Source organism: Accipiter gentilis, chromosome W (genome assembly GCF_929443795.1).
Source record: "Accipiter gentilis chromosome W, bAccGen1.1, whole genome shotgun sequence".
Classification (NCBI taxonomy): Eukaryota; Metazoa; Chordata; class Aves; order Accipitriformes; family Accipitridae; genus Astur; species Astur gentilis.
This window is the reverse complement of record NC_064918.1, coordinates 27,051,172-27,072,918: the sequence shown is the minus strand read 5'-3', so window position 1 is coordinate 27,072,918 and position 21,747 is coordinate 27,051,172. Positions and strand designations below refer to the sequence as shown.

The 21,747-nt window shown below is 44.0% G+C and overlaps 1 protein-coding gene across 1 annotated transcript in view; it reads right to left on the bottom strand.

The window, feature by feature from the left end:
* The window catches only part of LOC126035439 (probable global transcription activator SNF2L2), a 247,371-nt gene extending 231,674 nt beyond the window's left edge, over positions 1-15,697 (bottom strand). The window contains exons 1-3 of the mRNA XM_049793996.1: positions 15,652-15,697; positions 15,275-15,415; positions 3,118-3,378 (exon numbers count right to left, since the gene is read on the bottom strand). Of these exons, the coding sequence (XP_049649953.1) occupies positions 3,118-3,342 (225 nt within the window). The 5' untranslated portion in view covers positions 3,343-3,378; positions 15,275-15,415; positions 15,652-15,697. The remainder of the gene's footprint in view (positions 1-3,117; positions 3,379-15,274; positions 15,416-15,651) is intronic.
* Between the last annotated feature and the right edge of the window lie 6,050 nt (positions 15,698-21,747).

The following is a 21,747-nucleotide window of genomic DNA, read 5'->3' as shown; positions in this document are numbered from 1 at the left end:
TATATACCTCTACTAAAAAAAAATCAAAGGGATATAAAATAAAAATTTACACAAGTATATAAAGAAGCATATAAACTTCTCATACTACCTATTATAAGTGAATACAATGGGACTCTCTATCCCTGGAATCAGATTTTTGGAAAGCAGAGCACAACATGAGAACGTTTATCCCCCTTCCTGCTGCTTTCTTTTTCTGATTCCTTATGAGCTGTTTGGACAATGTCAAGTACTAAAAACTGGAGGAAAATTGTCCAAACAGAAACAAATGAACTGTATTGACTTCATATAACAAAGCAGTGTAATGCAGACCAACTTAGAACAGTACAGCCTGTGGCTTAGGCCAAATTATTAACCCAACCTTTTGCCTTTCAGTTGCTGCTACACTGGAATGTCCCAAATGCTGTTTCCCTTCAAACACAAAGATTCCATTAAAGGAATCAATTTCTTATTGGTATATTTTTACTTCAAGTAAAAATCCTGCTTGTGACATCATACTAATATTTCTACAGCCAGCAATCATTTATGGTATACATGGTGTATTGGGTTTAAGTGGCAAGGCTTTGGTAGTGGGAGGGGGCAGGAAGGACTGCAGGGGTGACCTCCGTGAGGAGGGAGAAGAGGTAAGGGGCTGCCCTGTGCCTGACACAGCCAGTTCCAGCCAGCTCAGCAATAGTTCCACTGCAGGCCTGAGATGAGACAAATGCTGGACAGGTGGTGGGGGGGAGAAGAGTGAGAAACAGCAGTGCAAACACCAAGATCAGAGAAGAAGGCGGGGGAGGAGGTGCCTCAGGTGCCAGAGCAGGTAGCTGCAGCCCATGGAGGACACCATGCTTTTTTTGTGTGTGTGTCTTTGTTTCTCACTATCCAAATCTATTTTAATAAATAAATAAAATAATTTATTTTTCCCCAAGTCAAGTCTGTTTTGTCCTTGACAGTAATTGGTAAGCTATCTCCCTATCTTTATCTCACCTTATGAGCTTTTTCATCCTATTTTTTTCCTCCTGTCCTGTTGAGGAGGGGGAGTGAGTGAGCAGCTAGGTGGGCATTTGGCTGCTGGCCAAGGCTAATCCACCACACATGGTTATAAATAAAAAAAGGATTATGCTCCTATGCTATAGGAAGAGAGATCAGAGAGTGCACAGTTCTCTTTCTGTCCCTCAAGTAAGATCTATGGAAAACACCGTTGTTCTGGTTAATAAATATATATAGTTAAAAAATACATGTCCCAGTTGGTGCATAAGAACAGCTATACCACTTCAGACCAAGACCATCTTTCCCTTTCTTCTGTTTCCAGAAGAGACTAGAGGTAAATATCCAGGAAGAATAAGATCAGGGCAAACATGTAGCAATGCTTCCCTCTTCTATCCTCCCAGTTTCCAAATATTTTGAGTTCAGATTTCCTGATGCTGCTGACAATGTGATTGATGGACTAAAGTTTATTCAAAAAATTAGTGAGAAAAAGTTAGTTTAATTCTTTCTGGTCTAACTATATTCTATAAATCAACAGTAAATTTTCCTGTGTACAGATTTTCTGGTTATTTGAATATATAATATTTAATTTTCACATAATTGTTGTTAAGTATGGGACCTATATGATTTATTAATGCCAACTTAATGTTAATTATGCTATTAAAAGCAAATCTCTATAAACACAAAGGAGCACAGACACAATGGCAGGTAGAGGGACCCCAAAAACCTAATCAGAGACAGAACCCCTTGCCCTGACTCCTCCCAGGGCTATCCCAAGGAGAGCCTCAGCTCCAGTGTGAAACCCACACGATGAGTTAATGGGAGCAGCTCTCCCAAGCACCTACAGACTGAGGGGGGTTACTGCCTACTAGGGTATGGGACTCATCAGGGGATGCCAGGAAGAACATTTTGGAATCATGCAAGACTTATTATGGGATGTTTAGGGGAGGAACCAAAGGGAGGGATCTAGGTGATTTTGGGAGGAACAAGCATACGAAAATAGAGGTATAAGGGAACAAAAGGGGCTGGTCGCATGTAAACAGGTCTGGTGAGTGCATTTTTCTGACCATGCCCTGCACTTGATCAGCACAGTCTGTTCTGTCTTGTCATTTAACTCACCCCCTGAGTGAGAGGGCTCTCAACTCTGTGTGTGTGCATGGAGGTCTAAGTGCCAGCAATTGGAGTGGGGAACCACAAGTCATAGGGGTCCATTTGTCTGTGGTACCAGCAACTGGAAAGACTGGAGTGCATGCTTATTGTGTGGGTATGTATGTTAGTGTGTGATTGCTAACATCTATCAAGCCAAACTAGCCAGCAAGTAGATAATCACCAAATAATTATAATGATAATCACCAAAAGGTTTTGAAATTATATCTTAGTTCTGTAAGCAGTTATTGCATATTTATGAAGGTAAAACACCTGTAAAAGTGAAGTTACCATAAATTTACTTCATAAAGATGAGAATTAGTAAGAGAATGTCTTAAAAAAGAAAATTTCAGACATATTTCCTTATAGCAAAAGAAATTGTGTAAGCACACACGTAAATTTAAGCATGACAAGCACTCAAGTCAGACATGCTTTAAATTAAATAGTTTTAAATTCCTTAATGAGATGGAGCCTACATAAATTAATTTGACAATAATTTTTAAATCAACGTGGAAGATGAAACAAATATTTAAGCCTTTTAAGAGATAATAATAAAAATAAATGTTCATGAAAAAAAAAGTCACCCCAGAAAAATATAATATGGAAAAAAATAGTTCCAAACAGATGTCAAAAAAGAACCTTACAAGATCTAACATGTAGGTTTAACTAAAAAAAAAATTTACTACCAGAATGGTCTTGTAGCACTTCAATTTTATTCTCTAGTGAGGCCTATTCTACTGAAACATGTAGTTTACAAGTTAAGATTTGCATAATTGCTAGCACTGTAGTTCACATTGGTCTATTAAAAACAAACAAGTTGTGTTTGATCCAATATGTACACCATCTTTAGTAATAAAGATGTAATCAAAGTGTAGCTGCAGTTTTGCATGTGATGTATGAAGTGCAATAGCTTGTTTTGCAGGTCTAAATGTAGTAAAAGTATGCTTTTTAATCAATGGAGAGAAGTTAGGAAAAAATCTCATTTATTAAAAACAAAATTACCTTATGCTGTTGGTGCATGCCCTCCTGCAGGTAATCAGTAGACCCCATTGTCGGCATAGGATATGGGACACTGGGTGGTCCAGAACTCGGCCCCATCATGCTGTGTACTGAGCCAGGAGATGGCCCTGGTCCTGGGCTAGGTCCTAGAATTGGTCCAGGTGAAGGACCTGGCCCTGGGGAAGGACCAGGATGAAGCATTGTGCCAGGGTCCACTGGTGTAGACATCTATTTTCTGTCTCCTTTTCAATTAACAGAATAGCTCTAATGAAAAGAAAAAAAATAAATAAAAAATAATTTCCATGTGTCATTAGGGTCAGTGGAATATAGCCAGGAAAAAAAACTATACTGGAGACCATTTGGATGTTGAGAAACAAAGACAAAAAAATTAAAACAGCACCATTCCCCATCCCTCCTTTTCCCAGGCTCAACTTCACTCCTAATTTCTCTACCCCTCCCTGCCAGCAGTGCAGGGGGGATGGGGAATGGGGGGTTACAGTCAGTAGTAACAGTTCCACTCTGCCTGTCCTTCCTCCTCACACTTTTCCCCTGCTCCAGCGAGGGTCCTCTTCATGGGATGCAATTCCTTCAGGAAAATCTGCTCCAGCATGAGCTCTCCGCGGGCTGCAGTTCCTTCAGGGACTAGCCAACTGCTCCAGCATGGGGTCCTCCATGGGCTGCAGTGTGGATATCTGCTCCACCATGGTGACACAGGACATGGAAAAAGGCTGAGGTACCAAATGCCTTCTTTGCATCAGTCTTTACTAGCAAGACCAGCCTTCAGGAATCCCAGATCCCAGAGACCACAGGGAAAGGCTGGAGCAAAGAAGAGGATCAGGTCGGGGAATCCTTAAGCAAACTGGATGTACACAAGCCCATAAGCCCTGATGGGATGCACCCATGAGTGCTGAGGGAGCTGGCTGATGTCATTGCAAGGCCACTCTCAATAATCTTTGAACAATCAAGGCAATTGGGAGAGGTGCCTGAGGACTGGAGGAAAGTAAATGTCATCACTCATATCTTCAAGAAGGAGGACCCAGGGAACTACAGGCCAGTCAGCCTCACCTATGATCCCTGGGAAAGTGATGCAGCAACTAATTCTGAGAACCATTTCCAGGCACATTAAGGACAAGAAGTTGATCAGGAGTAGTTAGTGTGGATTCACCAAGGGGAGGTGAAATGACTATGATGAAATGACTGGCTTAGTAGATGAGGGGAGAGCAGTGGATATGTTCTACGTACACTTTCATAAGGTTTTTGACACTGTCTCCCATAAGACCCTCATAGACAAGCTGATGAAGTATGGGCTGGATGAGCAGACAATGAGGTGGATTGAAAACTGGCTGAAGGGACGGGCCCAGAGGGTGGTGATCAGTGGAACAAAGACTAGTTGGAGGCCAGTGACTAGTGGTGTACCCCAGGGGTCAATACCGGATCTGATACTGTTTAACAACTTCATTAATGACCTGGATGATGGGCTATAAAATAAGCTAGCAAACTCCAAACAAATCTGTCATTATCTGAAACCCTTCAAGTGCCATGTTGGACACCAAAAAAGACTGTTGTGGTTTAACCTCAGTAGGCAGCTAAGCACCACACAGCTCACTCACTCCCCCCACAGTGGGATGGGGGAGAGAATTGGAAGGGTAAAGGTGCGAAAACTCGTAGGTTGAGATAAAGACAATTTAATAGGTAAAGCAAAAGCTGCATGCATAAACAAAACTAATTAGGAATTTATTCACTACATCCTATCAGCAGGTGATCCACTTTCCATTTTGAGGAAAGCAAGGCTCCATCATGCATAACAGTTACTTGGGAAGACAAACGCCATCACTCTGAATGTCCCCCACTTCCTCCTTCTTCCCCCAGCTTTTATTGCCGAGCATGATGTCACATGGTATGGAATATGGTCAGTTGGGGTCAGCTGTCCCAGCTGTGTCCCCTCCCAGCTTCTTGTGTACCCCCATCCTACTCACTGGTAGGGTGGTGTGAGAAGCAGAAAAGGCCTTGACGCTGTGCAAGCACTGTTCAGCAATAACTAAAACATCAGTGTGTTATCAACACTGTTTTCAGCACAAATCCAAAACATAGCACCATACAACCTACTATGAAGAAAATTAACTCTATCCCAGCCAAAACCAGTACAGTCAGAGTGTAACCTCAGCAAGTTTGCAGATGAAACAAAACTGGGAGGAGTGGCTGATATGCCAGAGGGTTTCAACCAACTAGGCTAATGGCATCCTGAGCTGCATTAGGCAAAGCATTGCCAGCAGGTTGAGGGAGGTGATCCTTCCCCTCTCCTCAGCACTGGTGAGGCCACACGTAGAGTCCTGTTTCCAGTTCTGGGCTCCTCAGTACAAGAAAGAAATGGACATACTGGAGAAAGTCCAGTGAAGGGCCACGAAGATGATGAAGGGACTGGAACATCTCTCCTATCAGGAAAGGCTGAGAGAGCTGGGACAGTTTAGCCTAGAGAAAGCTCAGCAGGGATCTTATCAATGTATATAAATACCTGAAGGGAGGGTGCAAAGAGGACGGAGCCAGGCTCTTTTCAGTGGTGCCCAGTGACAGGAGAAGAGGCAATGGGCACAAGCTGAAACACAGGAGGTTCCATGTGAACATCAGGAAACATTTTTTTACTGTGAGGGTGACCAAGCACTGGAATAAGTTGCCCAGAGAGGTTGTGGAGTCACCCTCCTTGGAGATATTAAAAAGCCGTCTGTACATGGACCTGGGCAAGTGGCTCTAGGTGGCTCTGCTTGAGCAGGGTGGTGGACAAGATGACCTCCAGATGTCCCTTCCAATCTCAACCATTTTGTGATTCTGTGTATTCACTAGCAAACTTCAAGCTGGACTAGTTGGTAATTAGCACTGGGGGAGGGGGGGCTTAGGTCCGGGCTGGGATATCAGACAGGTAAGGGTCCATGCTGCTATGCCCAGGAGGACTTGCAAATGTGGAGCACTGTGGGATGAGTGTGAGTGCATGGATGTTTGCTAGCAAGCATCAAGCTGGACTAGCTGGTGAGTAGGGGACCCATGAAGCAGGTAAGAGGGCCTGGGATCCAGGCATGGGTATTGGGTGGGCAGAGGGGCCACACTGCTACTCAAGGGATCCCTGAATGTGTGTGTGCTTGTCAATCTACAGTGTTGTGTGTGGGTCTTCACTAGTGACCCCCTATCTCTAACAGCTGAAGAGGAGGAAGGGGACTTGGCTGTCTATGTTTGTGTTTTATGTGGGTCCTGTATGTAGGTGCTGTTGAAGGCAGTGCCTTGTCTGTGGCAGTCTGTGTGGCTGGCCATGTCAGTGTCCTGTGTCTGTGTGTGTTTTTCTAGGATACATGCTCAGCTTTGCTACTGGTTGAACCTGCAAACAGGAAAGTGGTAACCTCACCCCTCAGCCTGGGCAGAGACCCAGGGTCCCTGGGCTGGGCTCCAGCAGCTGGACAAGAGGGAGTCCTGAGCTGGAGCAGCTGGAAGAGGTGGCCCTGCTCCTAACGTCACTTAACACAATGTACCCCCCCAGGATTCCCACCAAAGCAGAGAAGAAGCCCACTGAGAAGACGTAATGGAGTAGGAGAGTAGGATGGTAATTACTGCTGGCTACCCCATTTGCTTGCAAACAAGGAATGTCAGGTTTACAGAACTGCCAACTTTGTTCCTGTCGCAAGTAAAACAGCATTTACCCAACAGACCCAATACTTCAAGCAAGCAAAACACAATTGCATCAAGACCTTATTTGGGTATTCCCCCTTTACCTACATGTTCTATCAGGACCAAAAATGTTTACTAGGTTCTGTTTATAAACTCCCTTTTGTTATGTTTTATTAGTTACATCTCTATTCTGATTCAAGTGAACAAATTAGAACAAGGGTTGAACTCAATTAAAATTAACTACCTTGGGATCCCACTTTCTTGCAGGATAAGACATGTTGATACCTCTGATGCTTTTCTCTTTAAAAAAAAAAAAAATTCATAGCAGAACACCACAGGGGCTAATTAGCACCCCACAATCCCACAGCATCACCAACAAAAGGAATCACATTTTAAAATGATCAGAAATGTATATATCATGTCAAAGCTTCTTAGAAGGGGCCTAGCAATTCAGCTGTATGACAGATGAGACAGAGCAAAAGGAAGTTTTAGAAGACAAAAATCACTATGTTGAAAAATATAGCAGCTAGTAGACATTCAAGGATCACCTCCTCCGAACTCAAGAATGATCCATCCCGATGAGCAGGAAAACATGCAAAGGCAGCAGAATGTACTGCCTGCATGGATATACAAGGAGCTCCTGACTAAACTCAAACATAAAAAGGAAGCATACAGGAGGTGGAAGCGGGGTCAGGTGACTCAGGAGGAATACAGAGACACTGTGTGAGCATGCAGGCATGGGGTTAGGAAAGCCAAAGCTCATCTAGAGTTGAATCTGTCAAGGGACATGAAGGGCAGCAAGAAGGGCTTCTACAGCTATAACAGCAGCAAAAGGAAAGCTAAAGAAAATGTGGGCAAGGGAGCTGGTGAAAAGGGATGTGAAAAAGGTTGAGGTGCTCATTGCCTTCTTCACCTCAGCCTTTGCTGTTAAGACCAGTCTTTAGGAATCCCAGGCCCCTGAGACCGGGGGAGAACTCTAGAGCAAGGAAGACTTACCCCCAGTAGAGGAGGATCAAGTTTGGGAAACATAAAAAATTAGACATACACAAGTCCATGGGCCCTGACAGGAATGCACCCACAAGTACTGAGGGAGCTGGCTGATGTCATTGCAATGCCACACTCAATTATCTTTGAAAGGTCAGGGAAAATTTTGATAGAAATCAAAATATGATAGTCAAATGTTGTTTAAAAAGCCTTGTTTTTTATTGCATTATACTTATTATTATAGGATAAGTGACCATGGCCAGGTACCCTTATTATAAAACTGCTTTCAAAGTCAAGTAAAAGCAGCAAATAGGCTAAGCCTGTCTAATGGCCAGTTGCCACTAAAGGGGGTGTTACTACCTCCTCCTTTGTGCTGGCACACATCTGACCCTACAGCAAGTCAGTTGAGGAACCCAAATCAGCAGAAATTTACTTTTTGCGGGGTTAGTTTTCTGCTAGTTTAGCTCCTCAGATAATGAAATTACTGCGTTATCAGACATGTGGAACTGGTGTCACTAGGAGGAAGGGAGAAGTACCAAGAAACAGGACTGATCTTGTTGGCAGCAACTGACCAGCAGTTTTATAAAAGGATGGCATCTGTGTTGCAATACACTGATTTTAGTAGACTAGAAATTCCAACTGTTAGACACTGATAAGAGTTTTCAGAAAGCTAGAAAAGCAGACCGATTCTAACTTGTAGCCTGCCTCAATTTTTGTTAAGTACAAGTAACTAAAAAAATAGTAGTTGGTTATCCAGCAAGTTGAAGCCCTATAATTCATTTTCTGGGCTCTTAGCATTGTATAAGCCACTTAAGCTGTGTTCTCACGGTTTGTGACGCTCAGCAAACCCCTTAAGTGAATTACAGCTGTGTTCACTCTAAAGCAGTCTTGTCTTTTGTGTGTTTCACTTGATGTTATGATTGCATAGACCTAATCAGGAATGTCCTTAAGTAAATATTTAAATACAAAAAAAAGTCACATAACAGTCTTAATCTTTTTTATATTTATTTTCTTGTATTATCCTGAATTTTGTAAATAAGAATCACAATGGTTGAGGCTGGAAGGGACCTCGGGAGGTCATCTGGTCTGGATTGATCCCTGGGGTACACACGCGCACCAGATTTGGGGAAGATGCAGACACTCACGCCCCACCAAGCACTCACACACGCAGATGTAGGTCTCACCAGTAGCTGGCACTTAGTCCTTGCAGTACACACACACACAGGACAGAGAGTGAGATTATGCAGCAAGATAGTTAAGAAAACATTTAATAAGTAGATATAAGAAGATAGGACTGACTGCAGTGATCAGGCACAGGGCTCAGCCAGACAAGTGTACTGACTGGCCCTGTTTTACGCTTTTTTATACCCCATTATGCCTACACTCCCCCCTTTTATGCCTACACTCCTCCCACTCCTCCCTGCTCCCCCTTCCCCCTGCACATTCTTTCATGGGTTTGTACAGCTCTATCAATTCCCGCACTTCTTCCAGTCTGGTGTCCAGGATCCTCCTCCTCCCCCCCCCCCCCCCCTTTACAATCTTATCAGTTGCAAAGTCCAGGTTGATCTTCCTGGAAGTGGCACCTGTATTTTCTTCTTGATATCCCATTAGTTTGTGTGACTGGCAAGGTTTCTTTCTTGTCATTGTCTCCATGTTTGTTTTGTCAGGTCTGTGTCTCTGCATATTTTGTTTCTGGTTTCCCCCTTTTTACCTTAGTTTCCCAATTGACAAGGTCCCCAATGAGATAACCTTGCTGGAATAAACATTCTCACATACCCTCATAATTAGTGTGACTGACCAGGTTTGGTTCTCATCACTGCCTCCCATATCATTTGTCAGTCAAGTTTGTGTCCCAGTATGTTCTTGTTTATGGCTTCCTCCTTTTCTTATCATCCCTTGTTGAAAAATGTCATTGACCATATACCCTTAACGGAGCATACACTCTCCTTCCACATACCCTTACACTTCTACTTGTCTGTTCTGTACTTGACTTGTGCTAGCCAGGATGTCAATTGCAATGTGGATTCATACTAGTTGTTAAGAAACTGGTTTCAGACCACTTATATCAGAAAATAAGCAGAGTCAGTTATTGCCAACTGTGGATTGTGATAGATCCAAATATTGAAGGTGGAATGCTTGTTCTTCTGCTGTAAGTTCTACAAGGACAGAGCATGGGTCAGGGAGACCAGCTAGGCCTTAGAAAGGACTGGAAGAAAGCAAGCATCACTCCCATCTTCAAGAATGGCAAGGAGGATCTGGGGAACTACAGCCTGGACAGCCTCACCTCAATCCCCGAGAAAGGTGATGGAGCACCTAATCCTGGAAAGTATTTCCAAGCATATGAAGGACAAAAAGGTGATTGGGAGTACTCAGCATGGATTCATGAAGGTGAAATCATGCTTAACTCACCCAATAGCCTTCTACAATGAGATGACTGGCACAGGAGATGAGGAGAGAGCAGAGGATATTGTTCATCTTGACTTTAGCAAGGCCTTTGACACTGTCTTCCATACTATCCTCGCAAACCAACCAATGAAGCCCAGACTAGTAGAGTGGACAGCGAGGTTGACTGAAAACTGCCTGAACTGCTAGGCTCAGAGCATTGTGATCAGCAGTACAAAGTCCAGTTGGAGGCCAGTCACTATTGGTATGCCCCAGGGGTCACTATTGGGTCCAGTCCTGTTTAACATCTTCATTAATAACCTGAATGATGGGACAGAGCATACCCTCAGTAAATATGCAGATGATACAGAACTGGGAAGAGAGGCTGATACACCAGAGTTGTGCCGCCATTCAGAAGGACCTGGACAGGCTAGAGAAATGGGCAGACAGGAATCTCATGAAGTTCAGCTAAGGGAAACGCCCAGTCCTGCCCCTGAGGAGGAATAACACCATGCACCAGTATAGGCTTGGGGCTGACTAGCTGGAAAACAGCTTTGCAGAGAAAGACCTGGGGGTCCTGGTGGACACCAAGTTGAGAGTCCATAATGTACCCTTGTGGCAAAGGTGGCCAACAGAACCCTGAATTACATTAGGGAGAGCATCACCAGCAGGTCAAGGGAGGTGATCCTTCCACTCTACTCAGCACTGGTGAAACCCCAACTGGAGTACCATGTCCAGTTCTGGGCTTCCCAGTACAAGAGAGACATGGACATACTGGAGCAAGTCCACTGAAGGGCCACAAAGATGATTATGGGATTGGAGCATCTCTCATACAAAGAGAGGCTAAACAATCCCAGCTCTCGGGCTCAAGAGGAGGAAGCTCAGGAGGAATCTTATCAATGTGTCTAAATACCTGAGAGGGGGGTATAAAGGAAATGGAGCCAGTCTCTTCCCAGTGGTACCCAAGTGAAAGGACAAGAATCAATGGACACAAATTAAGATACAATAAATTGCACTTAAATGTAAGGAAAAAATATTACTGTGAAGATGGTCAAAGACTGGACCAAGTTGCCCAGAAAGGTTGTGGAGTCTCCCTCCTTGATATTAGAAACCTAACTGGACACAGCCCTGAGCAACCTGCTGTAGTTGACCCTTTGAGCAGGGGGGGTGGACTAAACAATCACCAGAAGTCCCTTCCAACCTCAGCAATTTTATGATTATTGATCAGGCAACAAACCACCACTACTTTGAAATTCACAACCAGCAGGACACCCCAAAAGTTCCAGAAATGGCAGACTACTTTGGCACAAGACGGTTGCACTGACTCTAGCAATACATAGAGCAATAAGTATTTTCAATTCCTCTGTTAATTTCTCCTTGCTATCTAATGTAACTTTTGCCTTTTTCCAGCCTGAATCAACCCCAAATGACTCTCAGCCACAGGGTGGTTTTGATCAGATCCCCTGCCTTAGCAAGATATTGGAAAACAAGTAAACTGCACCATTTAGATCTGATGAAAAGGCAATGTAGACCCAAGCTTCAGCTGCATGCTGATAGCATGTTACTGTGCAGATCACATTCCCTTATCTTTAAATCTACAGGAAAATAATTACAGTCCACCTCCCCCCTCCAACTAAAGTCACGATCCACAGGTGCTTTTGAAAAAAAAAAATACATTATGAAATCACAACACACTGTCACTGAAAACAGGAAAGCTTGGAGCCACCTTTCTTACATCATGAAAAATACAAAATGACACTATGAATGTTTCATGATATTTGCTTGATTTACTAACTATAACCAAAACTAAGATGTATATGATCCCTTTTAACAGCTTTGCTACAGAAGGCAATAACTTTCAGGAAAAGGGTAAAGTAGATAGTTGGAGTTAAGAGTATAAGGAACTACTTCTTTACCACATATCAATATTCACAACACTCTGCCAGTGCCTAAAAATCAAGTCTACACTTGGAGTAGCACTATTCAGTGCTACATGTGCAGATTTTACTCTATTTTTACAGGACAGAAGACTCACTCATTACTTTGCTGACTGTTTAGGGATCAAGGGGAAGCAGAGAGAAAGAGATGCTCATACAAAAAGTGATAGTTGTGGGTTTTTTTCTGACAATTAAAATCTTTTTCAATCTCAATCTTATCCTATATATTTGCAAACTATCAAAGCTGTGCAAAAAAGGCATAAACTTCTACATGCTTCCATTTTCATGGCAAATGATCTTTATGTTGTAATTTTCCATTTATTACTCCCACTAGAGGATCAATCTGAAATAAAAAGCTGAAATGAAGGAGCACAGAAGAGGTGGAGGTCAAGGACACTATATGGAGATCAATTGCAGTAGGAAACAAAAAATATAATGAGTATTGCAATGATTTGTAAAAATGGTCTAATTTGCTGCTAAATTAAAATTCCCTTTTATAAAGAAGGGCCTTCATTTGTATAACAATACACTGACTCAGACAAAAAAGGCTGTCAGCCTTGACATGTAACTCTCATAATACTAAAGGAAGAAAATTTTGGTGTAACATTTATTGCCTCAATCTCAGGGGTTATGGTTAGATGTGAGTAACACCGAAGAAAGATCTAAATATACAGGAAAGGTGGCAAATGGAATGATGCTGTAAATGACATGAGTTCCATATCATTTAAAGAGAAAACAAACACAAGATTTAGTTTGCTACAATTAAGAAAAAAAAATCATCCATATATCTTCAACTGTTCAGCCAATTACTTACCTGTCTAAAATATTCAAAGACCTTCTTAGAAAGAATGGAGTTCATCTAATGTTTTGAAATGTTGGACATCAAAAAAAAATTTGAACATAAAAAAATAATTTTTAAAAATCTGATTCTTTAGAATATCTTTTAAAAAAATCTGATTCCAATTATAGGTTAAAAAAAATTTCCATTGTGTATATTTTGTTTCTCCTTAATCATAAATTTTGTTTGGGCATTAAAAGACAAATTTATAAACTCCATTCTTCCCCTAGCAAATATAAAGGGCTTCCTTAAACATGGTCAGGGAAAGTACCATTTGTTTTATCTACATACAAACTTCATATAAATAACATTAAAATAAAATAATAATAAATAAAAAAAAGGATCCAAACTCAATCACTCCCTTCCCCCCTACACACAAAGAGACTGGATCATTAGAGATCACAAGTTTCCCACTCTGATTGCCTTCATTAAACAGTAAGCTTTTTCTTTTAAAACCCCAACATGAATTCTCCAGAATTACTGGGGAACATACAGGCCTCAACTTTATAACTGTAACACACCCCAACACCTCCATCTACAAACTCACAAGTGACATGCAAGCACATTTAGCAGAACTATATTTCCTTCCTAGGAAGTTTTAGCCCCAATCAAGAGGATCTCAAAATCGATTTTGAAAGAGGCAGTCCTGCTTTCTTCTCTCACTCTACAAAGCAATGGCTGCACTGCTTTTCCTGGTGGGTTACCTTGATGAAGTGACACCCAAAAGTTAGATCTAAGCATGCACAATCTGGGTTAAGAGCCAGATGCATGGACAGGAAGCGCATTTCATGGCAAAACTATGCCTGCCTCTCCTCCTCTTCTTCCGTCATCATGTCACACCAATCAAACACGTCCATAAATGTGTAAGTCTGTCTTTGGCTGCTGTGACTTCCCGATTCTCTGCTGCTGAACGCATATGCGAGAGAAAGAGAGAAAGAGAGAAAGAGAGAAAGAGAGAAAGAGAGAAAGAGAGAAAGAGATACCAAAAAAAACCAACACTACCACAAAAAAAAAAAAAACACAAAAACACACACACAAACAAAACAACCCCCCCCCAAAAGAAAAAAAAACAAAAAAAACCAAACAAACAAAAAAACCCCACCCCCAGCAACCACAAAACACTGCCTTTCTCCAGAAAGAGACAGGCTGTAACTGCTCTCCTCCTCCAGGCTGACTCAGCACACAGCACCCAATAACAAACTGGAACACTCCCGAAAGCCCCATTTTCTCCTTACCTCCTCTTAACCACCGGGGGGGGGGGGGGGGAACAGAAACACAAACCCGCCTTTTTGTGTGTGTGTGTGTGCAAAGAACAAGATCCCTATCCCAACAGGATGATGAGAATCACATCTTTACAAAAAACTTGCATCTATATTAATATAAGCGTGTATGTATTCCCCCCCCCCCCAAAAAAAGGCAGATTTTCCATGCATACCGGAAATAATATGCAAATTGCACGGAAGACAATTATAAATTTGTAAGCACATGTTATTTTATGCCACTCTTTGTTCCTCAGACTACTGCAAGATGCGGGGGGGGGACACGGGAACGGACACACTTGCGCTTTTTTTCCCCAGGAAAAAAGAGAATGAGCGCAGCTATTTTAGGAAATTAAATCACAACACTTTTACAGCAGGAGTGACTTGACTGTGCAATTAAAACCAGAGATTGAAAGATACTAAAATGAAAGGCAACAGGAGCTGCAGCCTTGGTTATTGAATCCCCCGTTCCCCAAACGTTCTTCCGCGTGTTTGTATGTTTGGGGCAGTCAGACAGGGAGATTATCCAGCTCACGGCCTCCTTGGCATTGCTAGTTAATGCTGCTGCTCTAACAAGAAACACCACTCCTCACACGCAGCTCTTTCCACTCCTCTCTCCTCAGCCACATCTACTTAATTCTTTGCAATAGAAGACAACAATGCCATTACAAAACACTCACAAAGCACAGCATTTGTTCTCCCATTCCCCAAGACAGAAGGCAACGAATTTCAAAGTGCAACGTTCAGCTGCATGCAATAAATCTAACCCTTCTGCTCAAAAGACTGGAAGATTATAATCCCCCTCCCAACATACTCTGTTTAGAGCCACTAAAATATAAATCAATCAATTAATGCAGGGGGAAAAAAAATAAAAAAAGACAAGACCAACTCCCAGCCCCATCATAGCTGCTGAACTGCTCCTGAAGAGGCTGTTGCATCCGGGATCTATTTCTGTTTAGACTGCTTTGCCCGGAGCCTTTTAAACGCTCGCTTCAGACGCAATACTAAAGGATTACAAAAGCAGCCGATTATTCTTATCTTAATTTTTCAGACACTTTCTTTAAAAATTACATATACGCACAGAAAGATTGATAAATACACGTACACACCATTCGCTGCTTCCTCTTCCTTCTCCCTGTTGGTGCAGCTGACTTGCAAATCAGGAAGAAGGTTGGTGATTTTATTCTTATTAGAGATTTACATTATGATTATTCCAGAAATGCTGGATCAACTTTTTTTCTCTTCACCCACTGAAAAATATAAATATTTTTGGAGAAATGGAAGTTGTAGATGGCAGAAAGGAATGAAAAGAAGGCACATAATAATCCTTGAAAGCAGCAGGCATATTTTTTAAAGAGTGAAAGTCGGCATGATGCGTGCTTACATAATTAATAAAAATAAATTATTTAAAAAAAACTATAATGGAAAAGCTTGAGAGTATACATGGGAAGGGGGGGGGGGGGATGAAATCATAAATTACAGTTACCTTGCTTTAGAAGAATGTTATGTTGAACGGCTTCCCTCTCTGAGAGTCACTCAATACAAAACCAGAGAGGGATGAGATTATGACTTCATTGATGACAACTATCCCCTCCTCCTGTCTCGTCCCACCGCTTCTCCAACCCGACACCATCACTCAAGAAAAGGGTTCTCCCATTGGTTCACCTCAAGGAGGGCACCCGCCTCCTGTTCAGAAAGGGCGATCCGATTGAGACTCATTAACTGTTTTTTAGCCTGGAACAGAGGGAGTGGGGCTGCATTAGGAAGAGCATCGCCAGCAGGACGAGGGAGGTGATCATTCCCCTCTACTCAGCGCTGGCGAGGCCAGTATCCCCAAGTCCTTCTCCGCATTGTGCTGTACCTTGGCCTTCCTGACTCCATCCCTATACAACTGGGCAACATCCCTATACTCTCTCCAGGATATCTGTCCTTGCTTCCACTGCCTGTGCATTTCCTTCTTGCCCTTTAGTTTGACCAGCAGGTCTTGACTCAGCCATGCTGGTCTTTTGCCTTCCTTTACTGATTTCTTACACATGGGGATCGAGAGCCCTTGCGCTCTGTGGAAAGCGTCCTTAAAGATCTGCCAGCTCTGTTCTGCTCCCTTGTCCCTGAGGGCAGTTTCCCAGGGGTCCCATTGACTAACTCCTTGAACAGCTGGAAGTTTGCTTTCCTAAAATCCAGGGTCCTGACTTTACTCCTTGCCTGTCCCATATCCCTCAGGACTGCAAACTCCACCAGTGCACGATCACTGCAGCCCAGGCTGCCTCCAATCTTGACGTCACCAATTAGCTCACTTGTGTTGGTGACCAACAGGTCCAGTAACGCATCCCCTCTGGTAGGGCTGTCTATTACCTGGCCTAAGAAGTTATCCTTGATGCACTCCAGGAGTCTCCTGGATTGCCTTCAGCTCGCTGTGCTACTTTTCCAGCAGATGTCAGGGTGATTGAAGTCCCCTGGCAGGATGAGAGCCTGCGAGCGCAATGCCTCCTGTAGCTGGAGTAAGAAGGCTTCGTCAATAGGCTCCCCTTGATCGGGCAGCCTGTAGTAAACACCAGCCACAAGGTTTCCTTTGTTGCCTCGGTCTCTAATTCTTACCCATAAGCTTTCAACCTGCTTGTGGCTATTCTTCAGAGACAGCTCTTCACAATCTATCCATTTCTTGACATAGAGGGCAACCCCTCCGCCCCTCCTTCCTCACCTGTCCCTTCTGAACAGCTTGTAGCCATCAATAGCAGCGCTCCAGTCATGGGATTTGTCCCACCAAGTTTCAGTAATGGCAACTAGGTGGTAGTTTTCTAGCAGCACAGTAGCTTCCAGCTCTTCCTGTTTGTTGCCCATGCTGCATGTATTGGTGTAGAGGCACTTCAGCTGGGCTGTTGGCCATGTCACCTTCTTAGAGGAACACCCCTTAATTCCTTTGAGGTATTTCACTGCTGTTCCCCTGTCGGCTCCTATTACCTCAGGAACCCCCAGCTCAACTCCGTAAGACTTCAAGTGTACCCAGCAAGACTCCAGTGTACCCAGCAAGTCTCACAGCAACAGGCTGAGGGCCCTCACTAGCACCCTGTCCCTCAAACCTTGGCTTGTCACAGGCAAGCCTGATATTATCCCACTCCTCCTTCAAGTCTAGTTTAAAGCTCTGTCAATCAGCCCCCCTAGCTTATGAGCAAAGACACTCTTCCCCCTTTGAGAAAGGTGAATCCCATCTGACGCCAGCAGGCCTGGTGCCATGTAGACCATCCCATTATCAAAAACCCCAAAATTCTGGCGGTGACACCAGCCACAGAGCCATGTATTAATAAAATGGGTCCATCCGTTTCTTCCAATATCACTGCCTGCAACTGGAAGGATAGAGGAAAAAAATTACCTGTGCCCCAGGTTCCCTTACCAACCATCCCAAGGCCCTGAAATCTCTTGATTGCCCTTGGACTACACGTTGCAGCTTCATTGCCACCCACGCGGAAGAGCAATAATGGGTAATAGTCCAAGGGCTGTATCAGACTAGGATGTTTCCTAGTGATGTCCTTAACTCAGGCCCCAGCGAGGCAGCAGACTTCCCTAAGAGGAGGGTCTGTCTGGCATATTGGACCCTCTGTTCCCCTCAGAAGGGAGTCACCTACAACTATAACCCATCTTTTTTTCCTCCTGAAGGCGGTCACGATACAGGGGGTAGGCCTTTCTGACCTTGGCAATGCCTTTAATGTAGATGGACCATCATCCACATCATTAACTGACTGACCTTCCAAATCCAGAGACCCATACCTGTTGTCTAGAGGTACCTGGGAAGGCAAGGTAGGCAAGGAGGGGGTTCACCTGCCACCCCAAGCATAGACTTGCCTCCATTCACTCCTTTCCTTTAAGCTACTGCCTTCTGCCTGGTGTGGGGGGGAAGGATACAGGATCCCCTTGATCTTGTGGTTTTTTCTGGTGGCTGTTCCTGTTTCTGTCTCAGGGAGGGCAGAGCACGGTTCCACCAGTCTATCTCTTTCTCAGACTCCCCAATGCTCCTTAACCTGTCCACTTCCTCTCAAAACTCTGCCACCAGGCTGAGCAGATCATCTACCTGGTCACACCTCACACAACTATTCTCAATCCTGCCATCAGGTACTAGTGAAAGGCTCTGGCATGCCCTGCAACCTGAGACCTGGATGGCTGCATGTTTTCATGGGAGCTCTGTCTGGGTAGCCACATCAGTTCTGGTGAGTGCAGAGGACATAGCTTTCTGCTGGGTGGATACCATAGTTAAGCTCCTTCTGAGAGGGTGATGACCACCAATTGAACTGACCATTGGAGATGGTAGGGTGACAACACCCTTCCCACATGCCCTTCCACACAAACTGCTGCACCACAGCCTGGTTGCTAGTGCTCTCTAGGCTACTTTTTATAGATGTAGGGGTGGCTGCTGTTGCTCTGACAACACCCAGGCCTCACCAGCATCTCCCACTACTGGCTCCTGGTGGGTGTGTCTGCTGCCCTGGCATTTCCCTGCCTCAGGAACCCCTCCCTGTACGCCAAGATCTACCACACCACTGCGGACCGAACAGACACCAGAGCAGCTCACCTCAACGACTGACTACTAGTTTCCGTTACACTGCGTTTAAATCTCCCGCAGTTGCTCTGGCAACGTCCAGGCTGCGTCAGCGTCTCTCGCGAGAGCTGCCGGCTCTTGGTGAGTCTCTCTGCTGCTCTGACGTTTCCCTGCCTCAGGAAACCCCCCTGTACGCCAAGATCTGCCATGCCGCTGCGGGCCGGGCCGGCAGCGGAGCAGCTCGCCTCGGCGACTCATCTAGTCTGTGCTTCATCAGTGTGTCTATGAAGATAATATGAGATACAGTGTGAACAGCACTGCTAAAGTCAAGAAAAACAACATACACTGTTCTCCCCTCATGCACCAAGCTAGTCATCTTATCACAGAAGGCTAGCAAATTGGTCAGGCATGATTTTCTGTTCTGTCCTGGTTTCAGCTGGGATAGAGTTAATTTTCTTTCTAGTAGCTGGTATAGTGCTATGTTTTGGATCTAGTATGAGAAGAATGTTGATAACACACTGATGTTTTCAGTTGTTGCTAAGTAGTGTTTAGACTAAAGTCGAGGATTCTTCAGCTTCTCATGCCCAGCCAGCAAGAAGGCTAGATGGGCACAAGAAGTTGGCACAGGACACAGCCAGGGCAGCTGATCCAAAGTGGCCAACAGGATATTCTATACCATGTGACATCATGCCTAGTATATAAACTGGGGGGAGTTGGCCTGGGGGGGGATGGCTACTTAGGAACTAACTGGGCATTGGTTGGTGAGTAATTGCATTGTGCATCACTTGTTTTGTATATTCTAATTCTTTTATTCTTATTATAATTATTTTCTTCCTTTCTGTTCTATTAAACTGTTCTTATCTCAACCCAGAAGTTTTACTTTTTTTTTCCCCAATTCTCTCCTCCATTCCACTGGGGGGGGGGGAATGAGTGAGCAGCTGCATGGTGTTTAGTTGCTGGCTGGGGTTAAACCACAACAGTCCTTTTTGGCACCCAACATGGGGCACAACAGGTTGAAATAACAACAAATCTGACTGGAACACATTAGAACAAATTTGTTATAAGCATTCATTATATTAGTTTAATAGTTGCTGCTCACAATGTTGAATTATTTGCTCTCAAAGTTGGTGCACTTGTTCATAAAGTTGTGTTATGTAATACCATACTTGCAGTATATGTTCCCTGTTGTGCTGTTTATCACCTGTGGGAACTGGGCTAGAGTTATCATGTTGTACTTTGTAACTCTGGCTTATGATATGATAGAATTGCTGGTCCTGGAACTAGTCTGGTATTTGTACTCAGCACTGCCATCATCTCTGTACTTTGGGAGCCATCTATCAGAAATTATTAATAATTACACCTTTTACCTTTTCTCCTCAGAGAGCCAATCCATGGGGGAGACATCTCCCTTCACCTTCCCCTTCTCCTCCAGGCAAATTACAATAGCTCTTGAGAATTTTGAATATCCTTGGGATGTTCAAACCAGCATGTTCCTTTTGCTACGTCTGCTGAATGTGTTCCAGGTCTTGTTTAAGATTAAACAACTGTTTAAGAATATCACCCAGACATCTGCCCCAAGGCTGGATAATCATGGGTAGCATGGCATGCGGGAGAATATGGGCAGGTATCTAGAGAACTTCTCACCTCCAGTGGCTTGGAAGTTCACTCCTGAACAACTACAGGACCCTGATAAAGTGATAGAGTATTTGAAAGGAAAATGCTGTGGCTATTCCAAAGAGGGACACCTTACCACAATCTTCTGGGCCCTTGCCAGTATCTACCAAACACTGCTTGATATTATGCAGCAACCTCAGGGGGGAGGGAGGAAAAACAGACCGACAGGCACTGCGGCCACTCCAACCCCCGCAACAGGCACTACAACTGAACCAGAGAACCAACCCATGCTGGTATCAGTCGCCCCTGTACAGGAGAAGAAATATACAAAAAATTCAGTTCACTTAGTGAAGGATGAAGATGAGCCAGGGTCATCACAAGAACAGGAGGAAGAGGCAGAACCAGAGGCAATCACTTGATCCCTATCCCTGAGTGAGCTGCGGGATATGCAAAAAGATTTCAGCTGTCATCCAGGTGAGCACATTATCACCTGGCTCCTCCAATGCTGGGACAATGTGGCTAGTAGCCTGGAATTAGAAGGTAGGGAAGCCAAGCAGCTGGGATTGCTGCCCAGGGAAGGTGGCTTGACAAGGCAATTGGAAAAGGGACACAAGCCATCAGCCTCTGGAGGCGACTCCTGTCAAGTGTGAAGGAAAAGTACCCCTTCAAGGAAGATGTTATATGTCACCCAGGAAAGTGGACCACCATGGAGAGAGGTATCCAATATCTGAGGGAACTAGCCATGCTAGAGATGATTTATTGTGAACCAGACAATGCACAATTACCCAGAGATCCAGATGAAGTCTAATGCACACGACCCATGTGGCTGAAGTTTGTATGGAGTACACCATCATCGTATGCAAAACCACTGGCAATAATGACCTGGAAAGACAAAGAGGCACCAACAGTGGATGAAATGGCTCACCAACTATGGCGGTACGAAGAAAATTTCTCTTCTTCCCTACAAGCCTGTGCCTCGGCTGTGGAAAAACTGTCTGAAAAGTCCGAAAAAAATGATCAAACTGATCGAAAAGTCCTACTCTCCACCTGTGTGGACCAGTATCTCAGCTGTTAGGAGTGAGCATTCCTCTGCCCAAGAGAAGGAATATAGAAGGTACACAGCACGAGGTGCCCTGTGGTTTTACCTATGTAACCACAGAGAGGACATGACGAATTGGGATGGAAAAGCTACCTCAACCCTAGATGCAGGGGTACATGAGTTGCGAGGAAAAACAACCACAAAATGGGATTCTTCCAGGATGTCCTGGTTTTGGCTGGGATAGAGTTAATTTTCTTTCTAGTAGCTGGTATAGTGCTATGTTTTGGATCTAGTATGGGAAGAATGTTGATAACACTGATGTTTTCAGTTGTTGCTAAGTAATATTTAGTCTCAAGTCAAGGATTTTTCAGCTTCTCATGCCCGGTCAGCAAGAAGGCTGG